Source organism: Abramis brama (genome assembly GCF_963993115.1).
Source record: "Abramis brama genome assembly, chromosome: 7".
Taxonomy (NCBI): domain Eukaryota; kingdom Metazoa; phylum Chordata; class Actinopteri; order Cypriniformes; family Leuciscidae; genus Abramis; species Abramis brama.
The window spans coordinates 29168718-29187857 of record NC_139969.1 but is presented as its reverse complement, the minus strand read 5'-3'; the positions used below and the strand labels follow the sequence as shown (position 1 = coordinate 29187857).

The window sequence follows — 19140 nt, the reverse complement described above, 5'->3', positions numbered from 1 at the left end:
TATAAATGTCTTCACTGTCACTTTTGATCAATTTAATGCATCTTTGCTGAAAAGTATTTAAAAAAACATCTTACAGACCCCAAACTTTTAAACAGTAGTGTACTTACAACTATTGCTAGACGTACAGTAAATATAACCTTTAGTCTGTTAGTCATAAAAAGTCACAGGATTAATGTTAAGTGCATTTATTTCTCACAGATTTCATGATCTGTTTTGATACACACATATAAAATATGTAAATTTTCATAAGCCATTTCTGTATAACCTCATGACTGAAATCATGATAATGACAATATAGGTCATATAGGTTCATTTCTCTATTAATACTTCTACTTATACAATAGCACATCTGTTTGGACATCCACAATGTACAATAATAAGAAGAACTGACTGAATCTTAACATAAACAACAAGCTCACTCAATTTTCATGGGGTAAAACAGAAATCTGCTCAGTAAAAAAGAGTGGAGGAAGTGCTAGGGTCTCTCTCTCTGTCGGAAGGTCTGGAGTTGATGCAAGGACACAGAACAGAGCGAGTTCAAGGCTTTCATTCGTTCACGTGATTGGATGGACTTCTGTGAATTACCGTATCCTGGTGAACAGGTTCAACACTGATTTGGATTCCTGGAAACAGACGAAAAGAATGTGAAACGGGTAACAGTTGAGGTGCAGGATGAGCTACACGTCCGAATGTAACACCTCAGCCTGACCTTGGTGCAGCGTGTCTTGCTGAAGACATTCCAGAACCTCAGTGTCTCGTCTCCTGCTCCCGTTACGATGGCCTCACCGTCCGGAGACACCGCCTGTACACAACCAAGACACGTACATTCACTTCTGATGTGTGTCTGAATTAACACAGGATAACATTATTACATTACAGATCTCAGATTTGATTACTCATTGTCTTCGTCGGTCATTTGTACATAATTAAAAACTGGATCCGGAGACAACCATGACAGCCACGGTGTCTCTTAACTACGCTATAAAGTGAGCTTTCCTGGTACACTTGGAAAATGTTCCCAGTTATTGGATTCGATTAAACATAAAAGGTAAGAAGATAAGAAACGTTAAGAAAAAAGTACTTTTTCCTTCTTTTTTTTTAAACACACTCACTGGCCACTTTATTAGGTAGACCTTGCTAGTACCGGGTTGAACCAATATGTTGTTTACGGTAATTTCTGACCCAACCATCTGAAAGACTCCAAACATATTTTTCCAAATATTTCTTGTCTCATTTTGTTGAGCCCGTGTGAATCGTATCCTCAGTTTGCTGTTCTTATCTCACAGGAGTGTCACTGGTGTGTCTTCTGCTGCTGTAGCTCTTCTGCTTCAAGGTTCAACATGTTCAGAGATGCTCTTCTGCAGACCTCGGTTGTCACGAGTGGTTATTTGAGTTTCTGTTGTCTTTCTATCAGCTGAACCAGTCTGGCCATTCTCCTCTGACCTCTGGCATCAACAAGGCATTTTCACCCACTGAACTGCCGCTCACTGGATATTGTGGATACTGGATCACTGGATATATCTTTACCATTCTCTGTAAACCCTAGAGATGGTTGTGTGTGAAAATCCCAGTAGATCAGCAGTTTCTGAAATACTCAGACCAGCCCGTTCGACACAAACATGCCACATTCAAAGTCACTGAAATCACCTTTCTTCCCCATTCTGATGCTCAGTTTGAACTTCAGCAGAACGTCTCGATCATGTCTACATGCCTAAACACATTGATTTACTTCCATGAGATTGGCTGATTAGATTAGAACATGCAGTGGAACAGGTGTACCTAATAAAGTGGCTGGTGAGTGTATTATGAATACATAAAGATTATGTTTTTGGGAAGTCGCACCACATGACATTTTACAACAGGAACTAATCTTTCCTTGCCAAAAAAATCCATAAAATGATCTGATATTTTAAGAGACTTGTTGACCTTGACATACAGTCATGAGGGTCTGCAGGTGTCACTCCACTCCATGACATCATTTCCTGTTTGTTAGATTTTTTTCTGCATATTGGTCGCACCACATGACTTTGATTTTTGATTTTTCCAAATATTAATAACTTGTTAATATTTAATATATTGAAAAAATATATTTCTATCAAGGAAATAAAATTATGCATGTTTTTTTTGTTTAGTACCATATTTGATGTATCAGGTTTTTGTGGCCCATATAGTGATGATGTGAGAATATGGAGCTCATACTTCAGAAAAATGCACCTTAATTTACTCGGAGGCCCAAACTGAGTAGAAATATGCAAATTGGTGCAGTTGCTGATATTTATATGGCTAAAATGTAAGATGAAATTCTTATAATGCAAATCAATAAGATCTTTATAACAGTTTAGCAGAGTACTGACATAAAATACATATAAATATCAGTTGTCACTCTATATCTCCCAATAGTACATGATCTCACTACCCAATAGTAGTAAGATGATATTTAAATGATTAATTTTATGATAGTTTTTACTGTGGGGGCAAAACATAAAACACAATGCAATACAATGATGATTGAGAGATGAACAAATAAATGTTCCTCAAAATCCTGATGTATCATATTTGAAATTTTAACATAAACATGTATGTATGGATAATCCATTAAACGTAAGTTGCTTCACTCCAGTATATCTTCGTTTTAAAATATTACTAATAATATAAAATATATTCTTACGTTTCCACCTCCAATCTAATCCACCTTTATTTATAAAGCACCTTAAAAACAGCACTGTTGACCAAAGTGCTGAACACAGTCTATAAATAAACAATAACATACCACAGAGGCGCAAAAAAAAATATATATAATAATAATAATAATAAAACAATAAATAAAAATAAAAATAAATGCAACAGTAATACAAAACTAAAAGTCAACCCTCAAACTGAGTTAAAAGCCAAAGAAAATAAATGAGTCTAAAAGGTCCCGTTCTTCGTGATCCCATGTTTCAAACTTTAGTTAGTGTGTAATGTTGTTGTTAGAGTAGAAATAATATCTGTAAAATTATAAAGCTCAAAGTTCAATGCCAAGCGAGATATTTTATTTAACAGAAATCGCCTACATCGAACGGCCCGTTTGGACTACATCCCTTTACTTCCTTCTTTAATGACGTCAGTAGAACAGTTTTTTGACTAACCTCCGCCCACAGGAATGCTCCCTCAACTCTACCGAAATTCGTTTATGTACTTGCGCACTTCTTATAACTTACTGTGTTTACTCAGCTCTTACGGTGATTTTCTGAAGTAAAACTGATGCTTCATCTTTTGTGTGATGTACAATAAACTTTATTAAACTCATCAGTATATGTTTGAACATCATTCGGACCTGGTCCGAAACAGCAGACTTGTAGGCTATTAATAAATAATGGATACATACAAGCAGATGACAAATACGTTATAATAACCGTAATTAAACTACTAAACTATACCTGTTCCATCTCTATACAGCACTCTGACTCTGTAGGCATTATTGTCCGACTCGAAATGAACACCGTTACTGAGAGTTTCTGATATTATCATCATTCCGTGAGATGAAACTGTCCTGAGAGACTGAGCGCGAGCTCATGAAGCTCCGCCCCCTGGGTCGTCCAGCAGCAGCTTATTTGCATTTAAAGGGCACACACTAAAACAGCGCGTTTTTCTGAGCCCCAAAAAATGACAATTTAAACATGCTGTAAAAAATGATCTGTTGGGTATTTTGAGCTGAAACTTCACATACACACTCTGGGGACATCAGAGACTTATTTTACATCTTGTGAAAAGGGGCATAATACGGGACCTTTAAGACGGGATTTAAAAACAGGAAGAGACTCAGTCAATCTGATGTGCAAAGGCAGCTCATTCCAGAGTCTCGGAGCTGCCACGGCAAACGCACGGTCACCTCTGGATTTTCGTTTGGTCTTAATAATTTAAGACAAATAATTTTAATATCAGTGCGAAAGTGCACAGGAAGCCAGTGGAGGGATTGGAGGATGGGTGAGATATGGTCAAATTTTCAAGTTCCAGTTAAAAGACGAGCAGCTGCATTTTGGACTAGTTGTAATCGTGCCATAAGTGATTTGCTAAGACCAGTGTAAAGTGCATTGCAATAATCTAAACGAGTGGTGATAAAAGCATGGATTAAAATTTCAAAATCATGTCGAGATAAAACCGGTTTTACTTTGACTAGTTTTGGGATAGTCCTAAAATGGTTCAGGTCATACTTAGATGGGAGAGGTTATTATGTGAGTATAGGAGATCATAAGTCTGAGTGGACATCCATGACATGCGGAGTCCCTCAAGGCTCAATCCTTGCGCCACTCCTGTTCAACCTGTATATGCTCCCAATGAGCCAAATAATGAGAAAGAACCAAATTGCTTACCACAGCTATGCAGACGACACACAGCTTTACTTAGCCCTATTGCCTAATGACTACAGCCCCATTGACTCCCTGTGCCAATGCATTGACGAAGTCAACAGTTGGATGTGTCAAAACTTTCTTCAGTTAAACAAAGACAAAACTGAAGTCATTGCGTTTGGAAACAAAGATGAAGTTCTCAAGGTGAACGCATACCTTCACTCTAGGGGTCAAACAACTAAACATCAAGTCAGGAATCTTGGTGTGACACTAGAGGCAGACCTTAGTTTCAGTAGTCATGTCAAAGCAATAACTAAATCAGCATACTATCATCTGAAAAATATTGCAAGAATTAGATGCTTTGTTTCCAGACAAGACTTAGAGAAACTTGTGCATGCTTTCATCACCAGCAGGGTGGATTATTGTAATGGACTCCTCACTGGCCTTCCCAAAAAGACCATAAGACAGTTGCAGCTCATACAGAACGCTGCCGCCAGGATTCTAAGCAGAACCAGAACATATGAACATATCACACCAGTCCTCAGGTCTTTACACTGGCTCCCAGTTAAATTTAGGATTGATTTTAAAGTATTATTACTGGTATATAAATCATTCAATGGCCCAGGACCTCAATATATTGCAGATATGCTCACTGAATATAAACCCAACAGATCACTCAGATCACTAGGATCATATCAGCTAGAAATACCAAGGGTTCACTCAAAGCATGGCGAGTCCGCTTTTAGCTATTATGCCAGCCGCAGCTGGAACCAGCTTCCAGAGGAGATCAGACGTGCTCCTACAATAGTCACTTTCAAATCCAGACTCAAAACACTTCTGTTTTGCTATGCATTTAATGAATGAGCACTGTGCCGCTGTTCGTCCGACTGTTTGTACTGTACTGTATTTTATTTTTTATTTTTCTAAACTGTTTTAATTATTCTTATTTCTTTTTATTATTTTAATTTCTTCTATGTAAAGCACTTTGAATTGCCATTGTGTATGAAATGTGCTTTATAAATAAACTTGCCTTGCCTTGCCTTGCCTTGCCTTGCCTAGTTGCCTCAGCTGGAAGAAACTGGTCTTCACCACTGCACTAATCTGGGCATCAAGTTTTAAACGAACGTCCAACTTGACTCCCAGGTTTGTAACCACAGGGCTAATGTCTCGGGTTAGACAACCCAAGTCAACAGGAACCGCAGCAGCTGAGTCACTAGGAGCAAATAACACAAACTCAGTTTTGCTCTCATTTAAATACAAAAAAATCATAGCCATCCATGCTTTCACTTCATTCAGACACTCTAAAAGGGTTTTTGACTGACTTAGCGGCACATATATTTGGCAGTCGTCAGCATAAAAATGGAACGAAACATTGTGACTTCTAAGAATTGACCCAAGAGGCAGCAGGTACATTGAAAAAAGTAGCGGCCCAAGGACAGACCCTTGAGGAACTCCGCACGACAGAGGAGCCGAAGAGGACACGGCATCACTGACCTGAACTGAAAAACTTCTGCCTTCCAAATAGGACATAATCCAGGCTAAGGCCAACCCCTTAATGCCCCAGTTTTGAGGGTATTAAAAAGAACTCGAGGACTGTGACCATTAGAAGAAATAATGTTAGAAACATGCTTGGTCTTTTCAGCTTTTACAATTTTTTGATAAGAACACCAACTCTCTCTAAGTATCTGAAATGACACTTGGAGTTTATCTCTCTTCCACTTTCTTTCCACCCTTCTGCACTCGCGTCTGGCAGCGCGGGTGACATCGTTCAGCCAAGGGTCAGATCTCGGTTTAGACATCCTGGTTTTTACGGGGGCGACCATGTCTAATGCTGCTAGGCAAGCAGCATTAAAACCAGCGCACAGATCTTCAACAGTTGTGTTAGGACAAAGAGACACAATTTAGATTAAAAACAGAGGAAAACTGAGCAGCAGTGGAAGGGTTAACTATCCGACCACGGCGCACAGGAGCACACGGTTTAACTACGACACAAGAGAGGGAAATTTCAAATACAACAGGCATATGATCAGAGAAAAAAGCATCACAGACTTCAAGATTAGAAACAGTTAAGCCATGAGTTAAAACCAGGCCAAGAGTGTGCCCACGTTCCTGCGTGGGGCCAGATACACACTGTACAAGATTAAAACACTCAATGACATTTAAAAAGGCTCTTGCCATTGGCTTTTCAGGAAAGCACACGTGAATGTTAAAGTCCCCTACAATAAGGAGGCAGTCATACATTGGCACAAACTCAGCCAAAAATTGAGAAAAGTCTGATGAAATCCTTGTTGTATTTGGGTTGCCTATATACGAGTGCGCACAGCACTGGAGATGCACCGCTCAGTTCAAACAAATCCACCTCAAAGGTGGCAAAGGATACAGCGAGTGCGAGCCGTTTACACTTAAAATTTGTTTTATAGACTGTTGCCAGTCCTCCTCCACGACCTGACGTCCTCGGGGAGTTAAAGTACAAACAGTCAAACGGTAAAAGTTCACAAAAAGCACTCGACTCACCCACTGGAATCCACGTTTCCGTTACACAGAGAAAATCCAGATCGCGCGACTCAAAGAAGTCCTTCAAGATGAAAGTTTTGTTTGCTAGCGATCTAGCATTCACCAGGGCAAACCTAGCTGGATCCGGGGCTTTTGCAGCCAGTGAAATCCGAGCAAGCGGCCGGAGATTCTGCTGATTCACCCCGCGCCAGCGGAGGCGAGGAGCCTGAACACGGCGAGCAGGGAGCCCCACGTCCAAGCCAGCCACTGGAACCAAATAGGAGTCAATCGGATCCGCAGAACGCCACGGCGCGAGGCGACGAAAATCCGAACAGATTCCAGGCAAAGTCATAGTGGAAGACGCCAGCCTAGTCCTCAATTTCACCAGCCAACCACCGCGTTTTCCCCGGCATCTACGGTGCGCTCTGCGCAAAAGTGGAGCTGACACACGGCGAAGGTGAGCTGGTATTCCCGTAAGAAACGGAGGACAGAAAGTTTTTTGGCCATCATGCTCAAATGGCACCAAGTTTTTAATCAAGGGTCGAAGGTCTAAGAGTATTTGGCGGTCATAGACCAGTAGAGAGTTGACATTTGCAATAATAATTGACAAAATAACGTAAATACAAACAAAGTGCGCAGAGACAGACGGCAGGCCATAGACACCGGCACCACCTTGAAACGTTTACTTAAGAAAAAATTCAGTAAAGATTTCACTGCAAAAAGACGTGTGCCACAAGAACACGTGAAGATTGTGTCCAACAGTTTTTTCTTAGCAAATTTCTGATCATGTTGATAATTTAGAGGCGCTAGGAATTTGTGTTTGTTTCATATTTGTTCAAGTATGATATAGTAGGCTTTATAGGGTTAATAAAGTTTCAAGAATTGTACTCTTTTAGTCTTTTTTTCTTCATTATAAGGACAGTTGTTTCACCCTGAGATTTATGTCTGTATGTAAAGTCACTGCATGTACGAATGAATTGCATTTCTACATTAGGTTACACTTTATTTTAAGGTGTCATTGTTACAGTGTAATTATATTATATATTTAAGTACTGAGTAATATTAAGCAACTACATGTACTTACTATAGGGTTAGGGTAGGATAAGGATTTGGTTGAGGGTTAGTTGCATGTAATAAGGCATAATTTACTGTTATTACTATGGTGAGTACATGTAACATATGTAACAAGGACACTGTAAAATAAAGTGTTACCCTACATTTCAAATAGATTAATAGATCCGATAAAACACTTACCAAGTAGAGCACTCGGTACGAATGTCCTGTGAGCTTGGCTACCTGGGTGAGTGATGGGTATTTCCACACCAGGATCTGGTTCTGGGAGTAGCCGTGTGTGCTGACCTAATAGACATCAATGGTGAAAGCCAGCATGGGGGAAAAAAACCACATGACGTGACTGAGGTTGTAGTTGCGTTTCTTACCAGCTCGTTGGCGTGTTTGGACCAGGCCAGGTTGCAGACCTGTGAGCCGGTGTCGGTACTCTGCAATGCCTGTCCGGTCAGAGTGTTCCAGAAGCGAAGGCAGCGGTCAGCCGTTCCCCCTCCCGAGGCCAGCAGGCCGTGCTGGTGAGGGGACCAGGCGATGGCCTTCACAGCCGCCAGATGATCGCTGTACTGCTGCACGGGGAGCAGGCTCGAGCTGTTCCACACCAGCAACTGAAGCAGAACAAAACACACAGGTTCCTTTGTGTCATGCTATTTAGACAGAATTTGATTAGTTCTTTTTCAATTTCTTTTGCAAAGAAATTGGTCTTGATTTTGATCAAGTTGGGCTCTTAATAATAATAATAAATCTGAAATCGGTGCTCTAAAATCGGTGCTCTTTTTTTGGTTTAAAGGCACACTATGTAATTTTTTGCCACTAGAGGTCGCTTATTCAAAACAAAAGCGTAGCTTGATGACGCCTTGATTTCGGGGAATCATGGGAGTTGTTGTCTTCACCTCTACAGCCGGTGGAGAATACGACGGGACTCGGGCTGAAATCATATTCATGGATGATCGGTAATGTATTAAAGATTTACTAACGTTACGAAAGCTGTTGGAGCGGAACGAGACCGCTAATGAGAGACGAGCGCGACACACGGCTCGAGAGCAGTGGAGCTTTTATTATACACGCTTCTTCCAGTCATGTGTATGTGGGGTAACACAGCGCTGTTTTATCATATTATGCCGCTTTTCCATTACCAGTACCAGCTCAACTCGACTCAGCTCGACTCGCCTCGGCTCGGCTCGCTTTTCGCTCCGTTTTCCATTGCAGATAGTACCTCCACAATAGTACCTGGTCGTCATAGCGACGCCGCAGGAAACTGCCATGACTTAATCTTCTACGAGAGACGCGCGAGACACACCCGCTACCCACACACACAGGACAATGGAGGAAATCGAGTGTATGCTGTTTTTGTTTTTGCTGTTTTTTATTCAGGATACTCCGTCTGGCGCGTGCAATGATGACGCAGTGAATAGTGACGATTCTCTCTGACCAATCAGCAGTCTGTCGTGTTTTCACGTATCGCCTCAGCTCGCTTAGAACCTCGCCGGAGGTGGTACGAAAAAAAGTACCTGGAAGCAGGTACAGGTACAACTTTTACACAGTGGAAAACCAAACAAAGCCGAGTCGAGCCGAGCCGAGCCGAGCTGGTACTGTGTAGTGGAAAAGCGCCATTAGATACATTTGAGTGTGTTGAAAGGTGTTATAATGCTACTCTGTGTGTTCGCTCGGCGACTACTATATGAGACACTTGTTACACGCTGCCAGTGAGCTAGATCTATATTAGACATGGTAAATATGGTTCTCGCGGTAAATCAAGAAAACAAGATTTAAACAAAAACACTAACTGTGTTGAGCTGTATAACAATGATTAGTTTTCTGTCGATGAATGTATCCTCACCTGTCTAATAAAACACATCATATATTAAAGCTTATTTGGTGTTTCCATGGTTTCTACAAAATAAAAATTACAAGGACACTGTAAAATAAAGAGGACACTGTAAAGGACATTGTAAAATAAAGGTGAAATTTGGTGTGAATGCAACATACACAAACCTAAAATCTTTGATTAAACCATATTCCCAGCAAACTTAGTCATGTCTTGCATGTTCAATTATGTCTCCTTATTAGATAATCCCGTTTTATTGACACTGACCTTGTTATCGTTCCCTCCAGAGGCGAGGTGCTGGTGGTCAGGTGACCACTTGAGGCCACACACTTCCTGCCTGTGGCCCTGGAGGCGTCTCTCCACAGGAGGAGGTGCCCTCACGTCCCTTTGTAGAATCACTCTGTCCCGGCTACCCGACGACAGCTGCTCTCCATTCCACGCAAGCGCTCCTGAGAGACACCAGAGGAGGTGAGACTCAAACTCTTATAATGAGAAAAAAATTATAATATAAAAAAAAAAAAATCTGATAAATTGTTCTGAGAATGATTTAAAGTTCCAAACACGTAAGACTTTTGTTCATCTTCGGAACACAAATGAAGATATTCATTATGAAATCTAAGAGATTTCTGTCCCTCAAAACTCTTGAAGCTTCAAAACGTAAAGAGGTCGTAAAAAAAATCCATATGAATCGATAGAGAGAAGAGACTTGATCGCTTTATATGATTTATAAAGTTTTTATTATATATGTTTTTATTTACATATAAACATTGATACATAGAGCACATCAAATATGGTGAATGTTTCGAAGATGAACGAACGTTTATTGGGTTTGGAACCACATGAGGGCGATTCGTCATTGTAACTAATGACAGAATTTTCATTTTTTGGGTAAGCTAACCCTTTAAACCAGTAAAAGTTTTAAGTAAGTGAGTGATTGTCACATGACACAAACCTACGCGTGCTGAATGTCCCTCCAAACTGGTCAACTTCCTCCCTCCAGCTGCATCCCAAATCTGAACAAATCCCTTATGGGTCCCTACAGCCACCAGACTTCCCTGAGAGAACGACAAAGAAGTAAATATTAGCCTGGATATATACAAAGCACACACGTTAGATATTTTTATATAACATGTAAGAGGTTTGTGCTGACCCTCTCATTCCAACACACTGATGTCACAGAGTCGCCATCCACAGATAAGTCACACAACCGCGTCACCTGTGTACGTTTGGAAGTGTAAAATGAAACGCTCATTTACTGACAGTCAGACCAGATCACGTCTTAAAGTCTGTCTCATACCTGGCTGGTACAGGCACTCCACAGGTAAACACAAGCCCCCAAACCAACACTCAAGAGATTTCCAGCTGACCAGTCCACCTGTGTTCACAAACATTTTCAATCAAATTACTACTGTTAACATGCATATTATGGAGTACAATTATGCCATGTTCTAACCAGACGGGGTGCGATAAGATTCCAGCGACAAGCAATTAGTCTGTCCACACCAGATGCGACAAAATCAATCAAAAATCACAGCCAATCAGAACAGCGTGTAGGCGGAGTCTCTCAGCAAGCGCACTGCACTCGCAATGAAATGGACACGTACACAATCAAATTCATAAATATTGAATTATCCATTGTGGATTTCAGTATGGCTATAAAGGTCAAGCATAATGATATACTCCCATTAAATTATTTTAACCCTTTGGTGCTGTTAGGTAAAAAAAAATCGGAATGGAACGAAACTTGGTAAAGGTTTCGGTACTTGCTACGTGAACACACACACACAAAAAAAATCATGGACATGATTTGAAAAGGTTAAATGACCCTGAAAAAACAGTCACACTTGTACTGTTGGCGGTCAAAAATGATCGCACTGAAAATGAATAGGAAACTAAATCTACTGGAAACGTTTGGTATTGCGCCCAAACAAAATCTTACTGAAAGCTCATTTTTTGAGATATCAACCTAAAATTTGGATCACAACTGTTTTAGATTTATGGCTTTGATTTTCTCGCAGTTTTAGTGTAAAACATGTTTTGCTAAATATATATTTCATGAAAGAAATTGTTTATTTTAAATGCATTTTTCATAATAATAAACTTAAACTACTATAACTTTATTTTAGTTTTACCTTTTTAACTATTTTACTTCAGCAATAATCTACCAAGAGTCGTCTTTAAAAAGAGACCAAACTTATGTGCGCCAAAACATTCTAGAGTTACGAAGTTGGAAATTTCATTTTCAGGTCTATGTTCAAAAAGTGGTCAACAGGTAATAAATGGATCATAACTCTTCCGTAAATATAATCTAGAACCATAAAATCCCCTTAAAAATACAAAATGTTAAATAAAAAACATCAAACTAAAATTCAGTACATTCATTTTATTGAATTTTTTATTTTTTTCGGTCATTCAATTGCAGAAACAGAAACCGTTTCTAGAATATAAATGTTGCGTATCGCTGTCGCGATTGGCTAGGACAAAAACTCTGATTAACTAATCTTTTATCGCCTGTCGCTGTGTCACGTCAGATCTGAATAGTGCTAAAATAGTATTTTAAAGAGCTTTCTGAAATACCTCTGACTTCTGATTGGTCAATTAACACATTCTCCAGTTAAATATTTTTCTACAATGACAGGCAGACTATATAACTGACAGCTGTCCCAGGCAACCAATTTCTTACAGTCAGCTGGTCATTATTGCAAAATGAAAGTAAAAATAATGTACCTTCACAGTGACACTTTCAGACCTCTATCCCTTATTTAATACCTGTAAAACTAGGATATGGAGCTTTGTAAATGAAGTGTACCAGGTTGAGGTAGAAGTCATCCTGCAACTCTGGGGCATCAAGAACCTTGAACGGGATCTTGGAAATCTTGCGTGCTGGCTTTCGGGGTGAACGCAATAGTTTGTGACTGCAGACAAAAAAGAAAAATTTGAAGAAAAAAAAAATCACATATTTTTAATCCCAGTTAAATTTTAAAGAAATTCACAGGCACATCTATAATGTGAATCGAATTAATAATATTGTAAAAAAAAGTCTGTGTTACAAACAGCAAAAACAAAATCATTTTCTTAAAGGGGTCATGAACTGAGAATTCAAATTTCCCTTGATCTTTTGACAGTTAAGAGGTCGTTATGCAATAAAAATATCCTGTAAGTTTCAAAACTCAAAACTTCCTTGTTATTCCAAAAACAGCTTTTATTGAAACCAAGGCCAGAAAACCACAGGACCTGAAAAGTGTGGAATTATGACGTCATAGAGCAGCGAAAGAGCGCCTTTGCATATGCAAACGCCTACGTCTACATCACCGCGTCTTTGGCGCCGCCCACTGAATAGTGAATAGTTACAAAACGAGTAAAAAATCGACACAGGATCAATACCATTATCTTCCAAACAAGGTAAAGTTTTCCACAAGGAAAGTGGGGTTTTTTTCCAACAATGTGAATGTCTCAGCAGTGCATTATTTGTTTGTATTCGGTGCATTTCACTTTGGATTATATATTTGATATTCAAATTTATTTATTAGGATAAACCCCTTGAGATGCACCATCTCATTTTCGAGGGGGTCCTAAGGTTTGGTAAATCAGTCGCAATTCCGACGCAGGCTTTGCAAACAGACTTTTACGATATGGATCTGCCAGCAACGCCAATAAAACAGCAATGTTTATTTTAATGCCTGATATTTGATCAGTGATTTCTGAATTATTCAAGTTCAGACAGATCTTCCTCTCAAAATCGTTCAATACTGTTTATGCATCAGTAAAACAAGCCAGTGACTAAACGATCAACTTCACATCGTTTCTCTTAGTAGGATGAAAATAATCTTATTTAAACTGTGATTAAATATACAGAAAGCAATCAAAGAACGCCCCCTTTCCAACTGCCCAAGCTGTCAATCACACAGCGCGAGTTTATCTGGACACTTGCCAAAACTTGTTATAAACTCAAAGATGCTGTTACACTGCACAACAAAGCTCTTACTGTATTTACATCGTGTTTGCATTGTTATTTGGTGAAAGCATTCGTGAGAGTGCAGAAATTGCGTTGCAATGATGAGATCACTTCATTCACGCGATCAACAGACTGTCTGTCATCTGCTCAATACTCATCACTGCAACCTTTCAAGTGATGGGAATAGATCTAAATATAATGCTATAATCAACACTTTTCACAAATCGTTAATCTCGATAGCTGTAATAGTAAAAACATAGTAAATGTTTTCGAGAAAGTTCCACATGTAACTAGCTATTTCATATGCAAACATGTCAGCCAATCACAGCAGTGGGCGTTTACACTTAAGTCTCTCAAAGACACGCCCCTTAAAACAGAGCGTTCAAATCAGAGGCTAAAATCAGGCTAGGAAAAATGCCTTTTATTTCTAAATTATGACTATTTTTGATGTAAAAATCATACTAATAATATAAGGGAACCCCAGGAAACATTACAAAATAATAAAATAATTTAGTTCATGACCCCTTTAAACAGTATATTTGTACGGAGCCCCACACACGACATGCGAGAGGAAAAATCGGCCTTGTTTTATTCATTCATTCTCTCGTTTAGTTAAATCGAGGCAATGTTGTACTAATTTATTCCCTCATTTTAGGTAAATCGTGGCCACATTGTACTAATTTGTTCCCTTATTTCTTAATTTAGTTTTAGGAACGAATTCTTAATTTGTGGCCGCTAAATCTTGTAACTTACTAAAAACAAATTTCCAAAAAGGTGATAAAAATAAACTTAATTCAATATACATGTCTAAACATTTTGTGTTTTTACTTTTCAAGTAACTGAGTTTGCAGTGCAAACATAATAAATTATCATTTGCTCAATTTTATTTTGAATTACTGCAGAGATTAGAGAAGAATGATACCTTTTGTTACTGAGAGGAGAGAGGGAATAGGGGGAGATTTCATTGTCAAAAGGCACTCTCTTTGTGAGGATGGTGTACTGAGAGACACAAGAAAAACAAGTTATACAACAAGAGTCAAGTTCTAAAACTTATATAAACTAAAATGTGAGAAAAAGCAGAGAACATGCAGAAGACAAACATGCTTCTCCAGTGAGCTTTTTACATGGCAATGAATCTCACATGGATCTGCCATGTAAACTCACCCTGAAGAGGCTGTGTGTGTCCTGTGTGAGGATGGTGTGTCGACGGTCATCTGTGTGAGGATCAGGCACGGTTTCGATTCCTGCTCCCAACAGCTCATTCCTTAGCAGTGCAGCATACGCTACAGCATCTGTAAAACAATAATATTTTTTTTGTTATTTTCTTTTATATAAATATATAAATATATATATATATACACACATACATACATACATACACTTCTTTTACGTTTAATACTTTTATTCAGCAAGGATGATTTGTAAAAAAAATCATCAAATTATCAAAATAAACACTGTTCTTCTGAAATTCTATTTCAGTTTTTCCCTCTTTTCCCATCTCGCTTTTAAATCGCTTGCAGATTTTAAATTGGCGCACAGTGTTTTCAGTTATTCCCTATGGATGCTCAACTTCCATAGAAATGAACTGAAAACTCCTGTGGACACGCACCGAATTAGCAGCAATTGAGGGATGACAATTGCTTGAATGCTGGGTTCATTATTATTCTTAATGAAAAACACAACAACAAAAAATTACAATGAAAACTCGCTTAAATGGCCACTTTTACATTTCGCTTTGAAACCAAATCTTCCGCCATCGTCTTGTCAGTCAAGTGCGAGGCGAAATGGGCGAAGTGAGGTGAAACCTGACTCCTGCGGCTGATCCGTGCTGCGACTCTTGTTCGGCTCACGTTGCATTGAGCAGACATGTTCAGTTTTTAATCGTAGAGTCTGTTCTCTAACTGACCTAAATGAATTTTATCACTATAAAAAATCTAAGTGACGGTGCGGGGGAGACAAGTGATATAACCGGTGTTGCGGCTGAACACCATGTAATACCGGTAACACAGTCTATCGAAGCAAGCAATCTCATTGGCTGCAGGATCAGCAGAGGCCAATCAGCTTGTGCCATGAGGTAATGATGAGATTGCTTGGAGACTGCATGTAAAGTACCTATCAGCCTGCGCCCTCTATAGTTTCATGACTGAATTAGATATATATTGTTTCGCTGTGAAAATCGAGGGCATGTAAAAGATGATGCAGAATGACTTCACCTTTCCCTGTGTCTGTACTAGCATCCTTCGCCCGCTGATTCTGATTGGGTGTCCAACAGTTCTCCTACAAACAAAAAAGCAAAAATGAACGTGAGTTTATAGCAGTGCAATGACAATAATGCACTGGCTTTAATATATCATTCTTTTTTACTGTGGATGAGTGTAAACTGCTCAGATGAATGGTAACTTACATTGGCATAGTGGAAGTTTATGCTCCAGTTGCTCCCGGCACGCGTGGGGATAAACCTGTCTCCTGATTTCACCGTAACTGGACTGCATGCTGCATACCCTGACTGCACAAACAGTAATACATAACTGGAACTGACAATCATCATGTGTAACATTTATGTTTTGCTAAATACCATTTTTCTCTCTTTAATGAACACATTTAATACAAATCAAAAGTGGAATTAAAAAAGTCTCTGAAATCCATTATTCAGGTGCAAAAATGTGCTGTAATGTTGTTGTGTTTTTTTTAAACAAAATATATTTCTTAATATTCTAGATCTAATCTTATTATCAAATACCAAACTGGGGTTTAAAAGACAATTAATATTCATCAGTTTGACTGATTCAGTTGTACTGGCACTATCAGATGAGAACAAAATTTAAAAGTGAATTGAGCTGGATAACACTAACATTGTAACATCGACATTAAATAAACACTATATATAGAGATATAGATGTAATATAGATGTAGATGTATATGTAAGATATGCTGTTGCTGCATAAATAGACAGACATAAATAAATCTCATAGCAGATCTAGGCAGGTGGAGCCGGGGGAGGTGGAGGGTTTCAGAGGAACTAGCCTACAGCAAAACACTGAACCAGACTATTTAAATGTTGAGCAAGCAATCTCATTGGCTGCAGAATCAGCAGAGGCCAATCAGCTTGTGCCATGCGGTAATTTTATTTATTTATGATTAAATGCCATATCAGCCGCAATGGCTATATTCATGGCAAAATCAACCATATTTAATTTATATATATATCATTTCAATACAGTTTACAATAATTTAACAATTTTGTCTTAAAAAAACAAACAATATACAAAAACATTAATATACAAGAATAACAACAATAGTAACAATAACAATTATATAGAATTTAATTTTATCGAAAAAAATCTACAATTATTTCAGGAGAAACCATTTTAAAGATGTCCATTAATATATTATTTTAATAAAAACTTTAGAAAACAATAAAAACAAATCTGACTTTATAACTTGCAATTGCGAATTTATATCTCACAGTTCTGAAAAAAAAAAGAGTCAGAATTGTGAGATAAAAAGTCACAATTACCTTTCTACACTTTTATTCCGTGGTGAAAACAAGCTTCCATATAAATCTTATTAGAAATTTGGCATATATATATGTGTGTGTTGGCATATATATATGTGTGTGTGTGTGTGTGTGTGTGTGTGTGTGTGTGTGTGTGTGTGTTTTCTTTTTTTCTTCTTCTTCTTTCTTTTTGCTCACAAAGTAAACAAAAAAAAAGTCTAAATGTCAAAAAAAATGTCATGATCAAGTTACAAGATAAACAGAGTTCTAAGGGTCTTTTCATGCTTACCTTGGACGGGTGGCCCTCTGGGACGTTCTGGTGGTTGATTTGCCTTAACAGGCGTCTCTCATACTCCTGGTCCATTTCTACTGTAAACTACATTTAGACTCTCTCCATCAGTCTGCAGATGGGGGTCCTCCAAGGTCTCCCATCCCTACAGAAAAATGATGAATGCATGATTGATAACAGTCATAATGCTTTACTTATTTTCTAAACATCTGCTCCAATGACAGCTGTCAGTGAGTGTCAACCTCTCATCAATAAAAGGTCTGTCATTTCTATATATCAATACATCACATTGATTGTATTCACACCTGAACCGGTTTCTGACCTGGTTTATTAAAAATAATTCTAATTTAAGTCATTACAAATTCTGATAGATAACAAGCATAACACTACATGAACAAAATTAGCAATCTAAAGCACACGTTTTTAAGTAATTCATAATGGCTTTATTAAAAAGACCGAGTGTTAATAGAGGAAAGAGCGCATTAATGCCAGCAGGAGGGTTGTAAACACGCGAAATGTAATCAGTTGCCATGGCAGCTCGCTAACAGCGCTGATCTAAATGAAGATTTACATCTTGCATTATGACAAGATAACAACGTTTTTCCGAGTTTAATAGATGCAGAAGACCTTGAAACCTCGTATTAGAAAAGAAAACCATCTTACCTTTGGCAAGCGCTCAGGAAACCCACATTATACTGACATGTGTGTTCAGCTACGTGCGCAATGATTTCCTAAACATCTAACGTTAGTTCGCTTTTTCCCGATGCTGCAACAAAGGATTAAGGCTGTTTTGGTAATGTGCAGTAAATTTTTCGGTCTTTGGAGATAATAGTACGATCATTGAGCAGAGGGTATCAATGTTTATGTTCATGTCAAGATGGCGAGCAAATCAGCTGTGAGGTGAAAGAGTGTAATTCCGCGCACGTCCAGAAGAGGCGCAGTGAGAGAAGAGGAGAGGAGAGGCTAGATTTAACACTGAATCTAATACTACACATATTTAACTATTCAAAATGAGTATTGGTCAATCTCAGGTAACTGTATTTCATTTTTTACAAGGTTTCTAAGCAGAAGATGGATGCATGTTTTCTCAGTACTGTTACCAGATCTCATGTGCCATTTAAAAAGCATGTTTAAAAGCATGTCAGTTAATTCCTTTGTTTTGTATGTATATGTACAATGTTATACAGTTCAAATAATTGATATATGTGATTAAAAAATCACTATATATTAAGGCAAGATGTATTTTAATAAAACACAAAGCCCATTTTTTCCATTTTAATGACGACCAAAGCCTCAAGTTTATCTTTTTTATATACTTTCATTTATTAAACAATTGTTTTAATGATGGACCAAACAAAAATGATAAAAACAGTGGTTTAACTTTATTTTTTAAAGGTTGTGGGTGTGTTTCGCTCCTTCACTTGCAGCGTGCCATATGTTTCTGGCAACTGCATAGTATGGGTTCTCTCCATCTTCTACAAAAGATAAGAAAGACAAAGACAAAAAGTTTAAGTCAGTTAGTGGTGCACTGGCTCCTTGTAAGTATGGTGCTATTCACATTGTAAAACTAATCCCAAATGTCTACAATTTAAGTAATTTCAACTGTAAAACTCGTAAGGTGAATAGTATTATCAACTAATATTCACACTAAATCAACAAAACAGAGGACTCTACTCACTCAGTTCT

The 19140-nt window shown here is 38.4% G+C and overlaps 1 protein-coding gene across 1 annotated transcript; it reads right to left on the bottom strand.

Moving 5' to 3' along the window:
* Window positions 1-169: 169 nt before the first annotated feature.
* On the bottom strand, window positions 170-18352 carry fzr1b (fizzy/cell division cycle 20 related 1b). Its single transcript, XM_084119682.1, has 15 exons — window positions 18118-18352; window positions 17455-17599; window positions 16074-16175; window positions 15883-15946; window positions 14834-14961; window positions 14592-14668; window positions 12524-12629; window positions 11012-11089; window positions 10865-10930; window positions 10667-10769; window positions 9982-10163; window positions 8261-8494; window positions 8076-8180; window positions 710-802; window positions 170-623 (listed from the first exon to the last, which is right to left on the bottom strand). The coding sequence occupies exons 2-15, from the start codon at window positions 17527-17529 to the stop codon at window positions 582-584; spliced, it is 1455 nt and encodes a 484-aa protein (XP_083975808.1). The 5' UTR covers window positions 17530-17599; window positions 18118-18352; the 3' UTR covers window positions 170-581.
* Window positions 18353-19140: the final 788 nt, after the last annotated feature.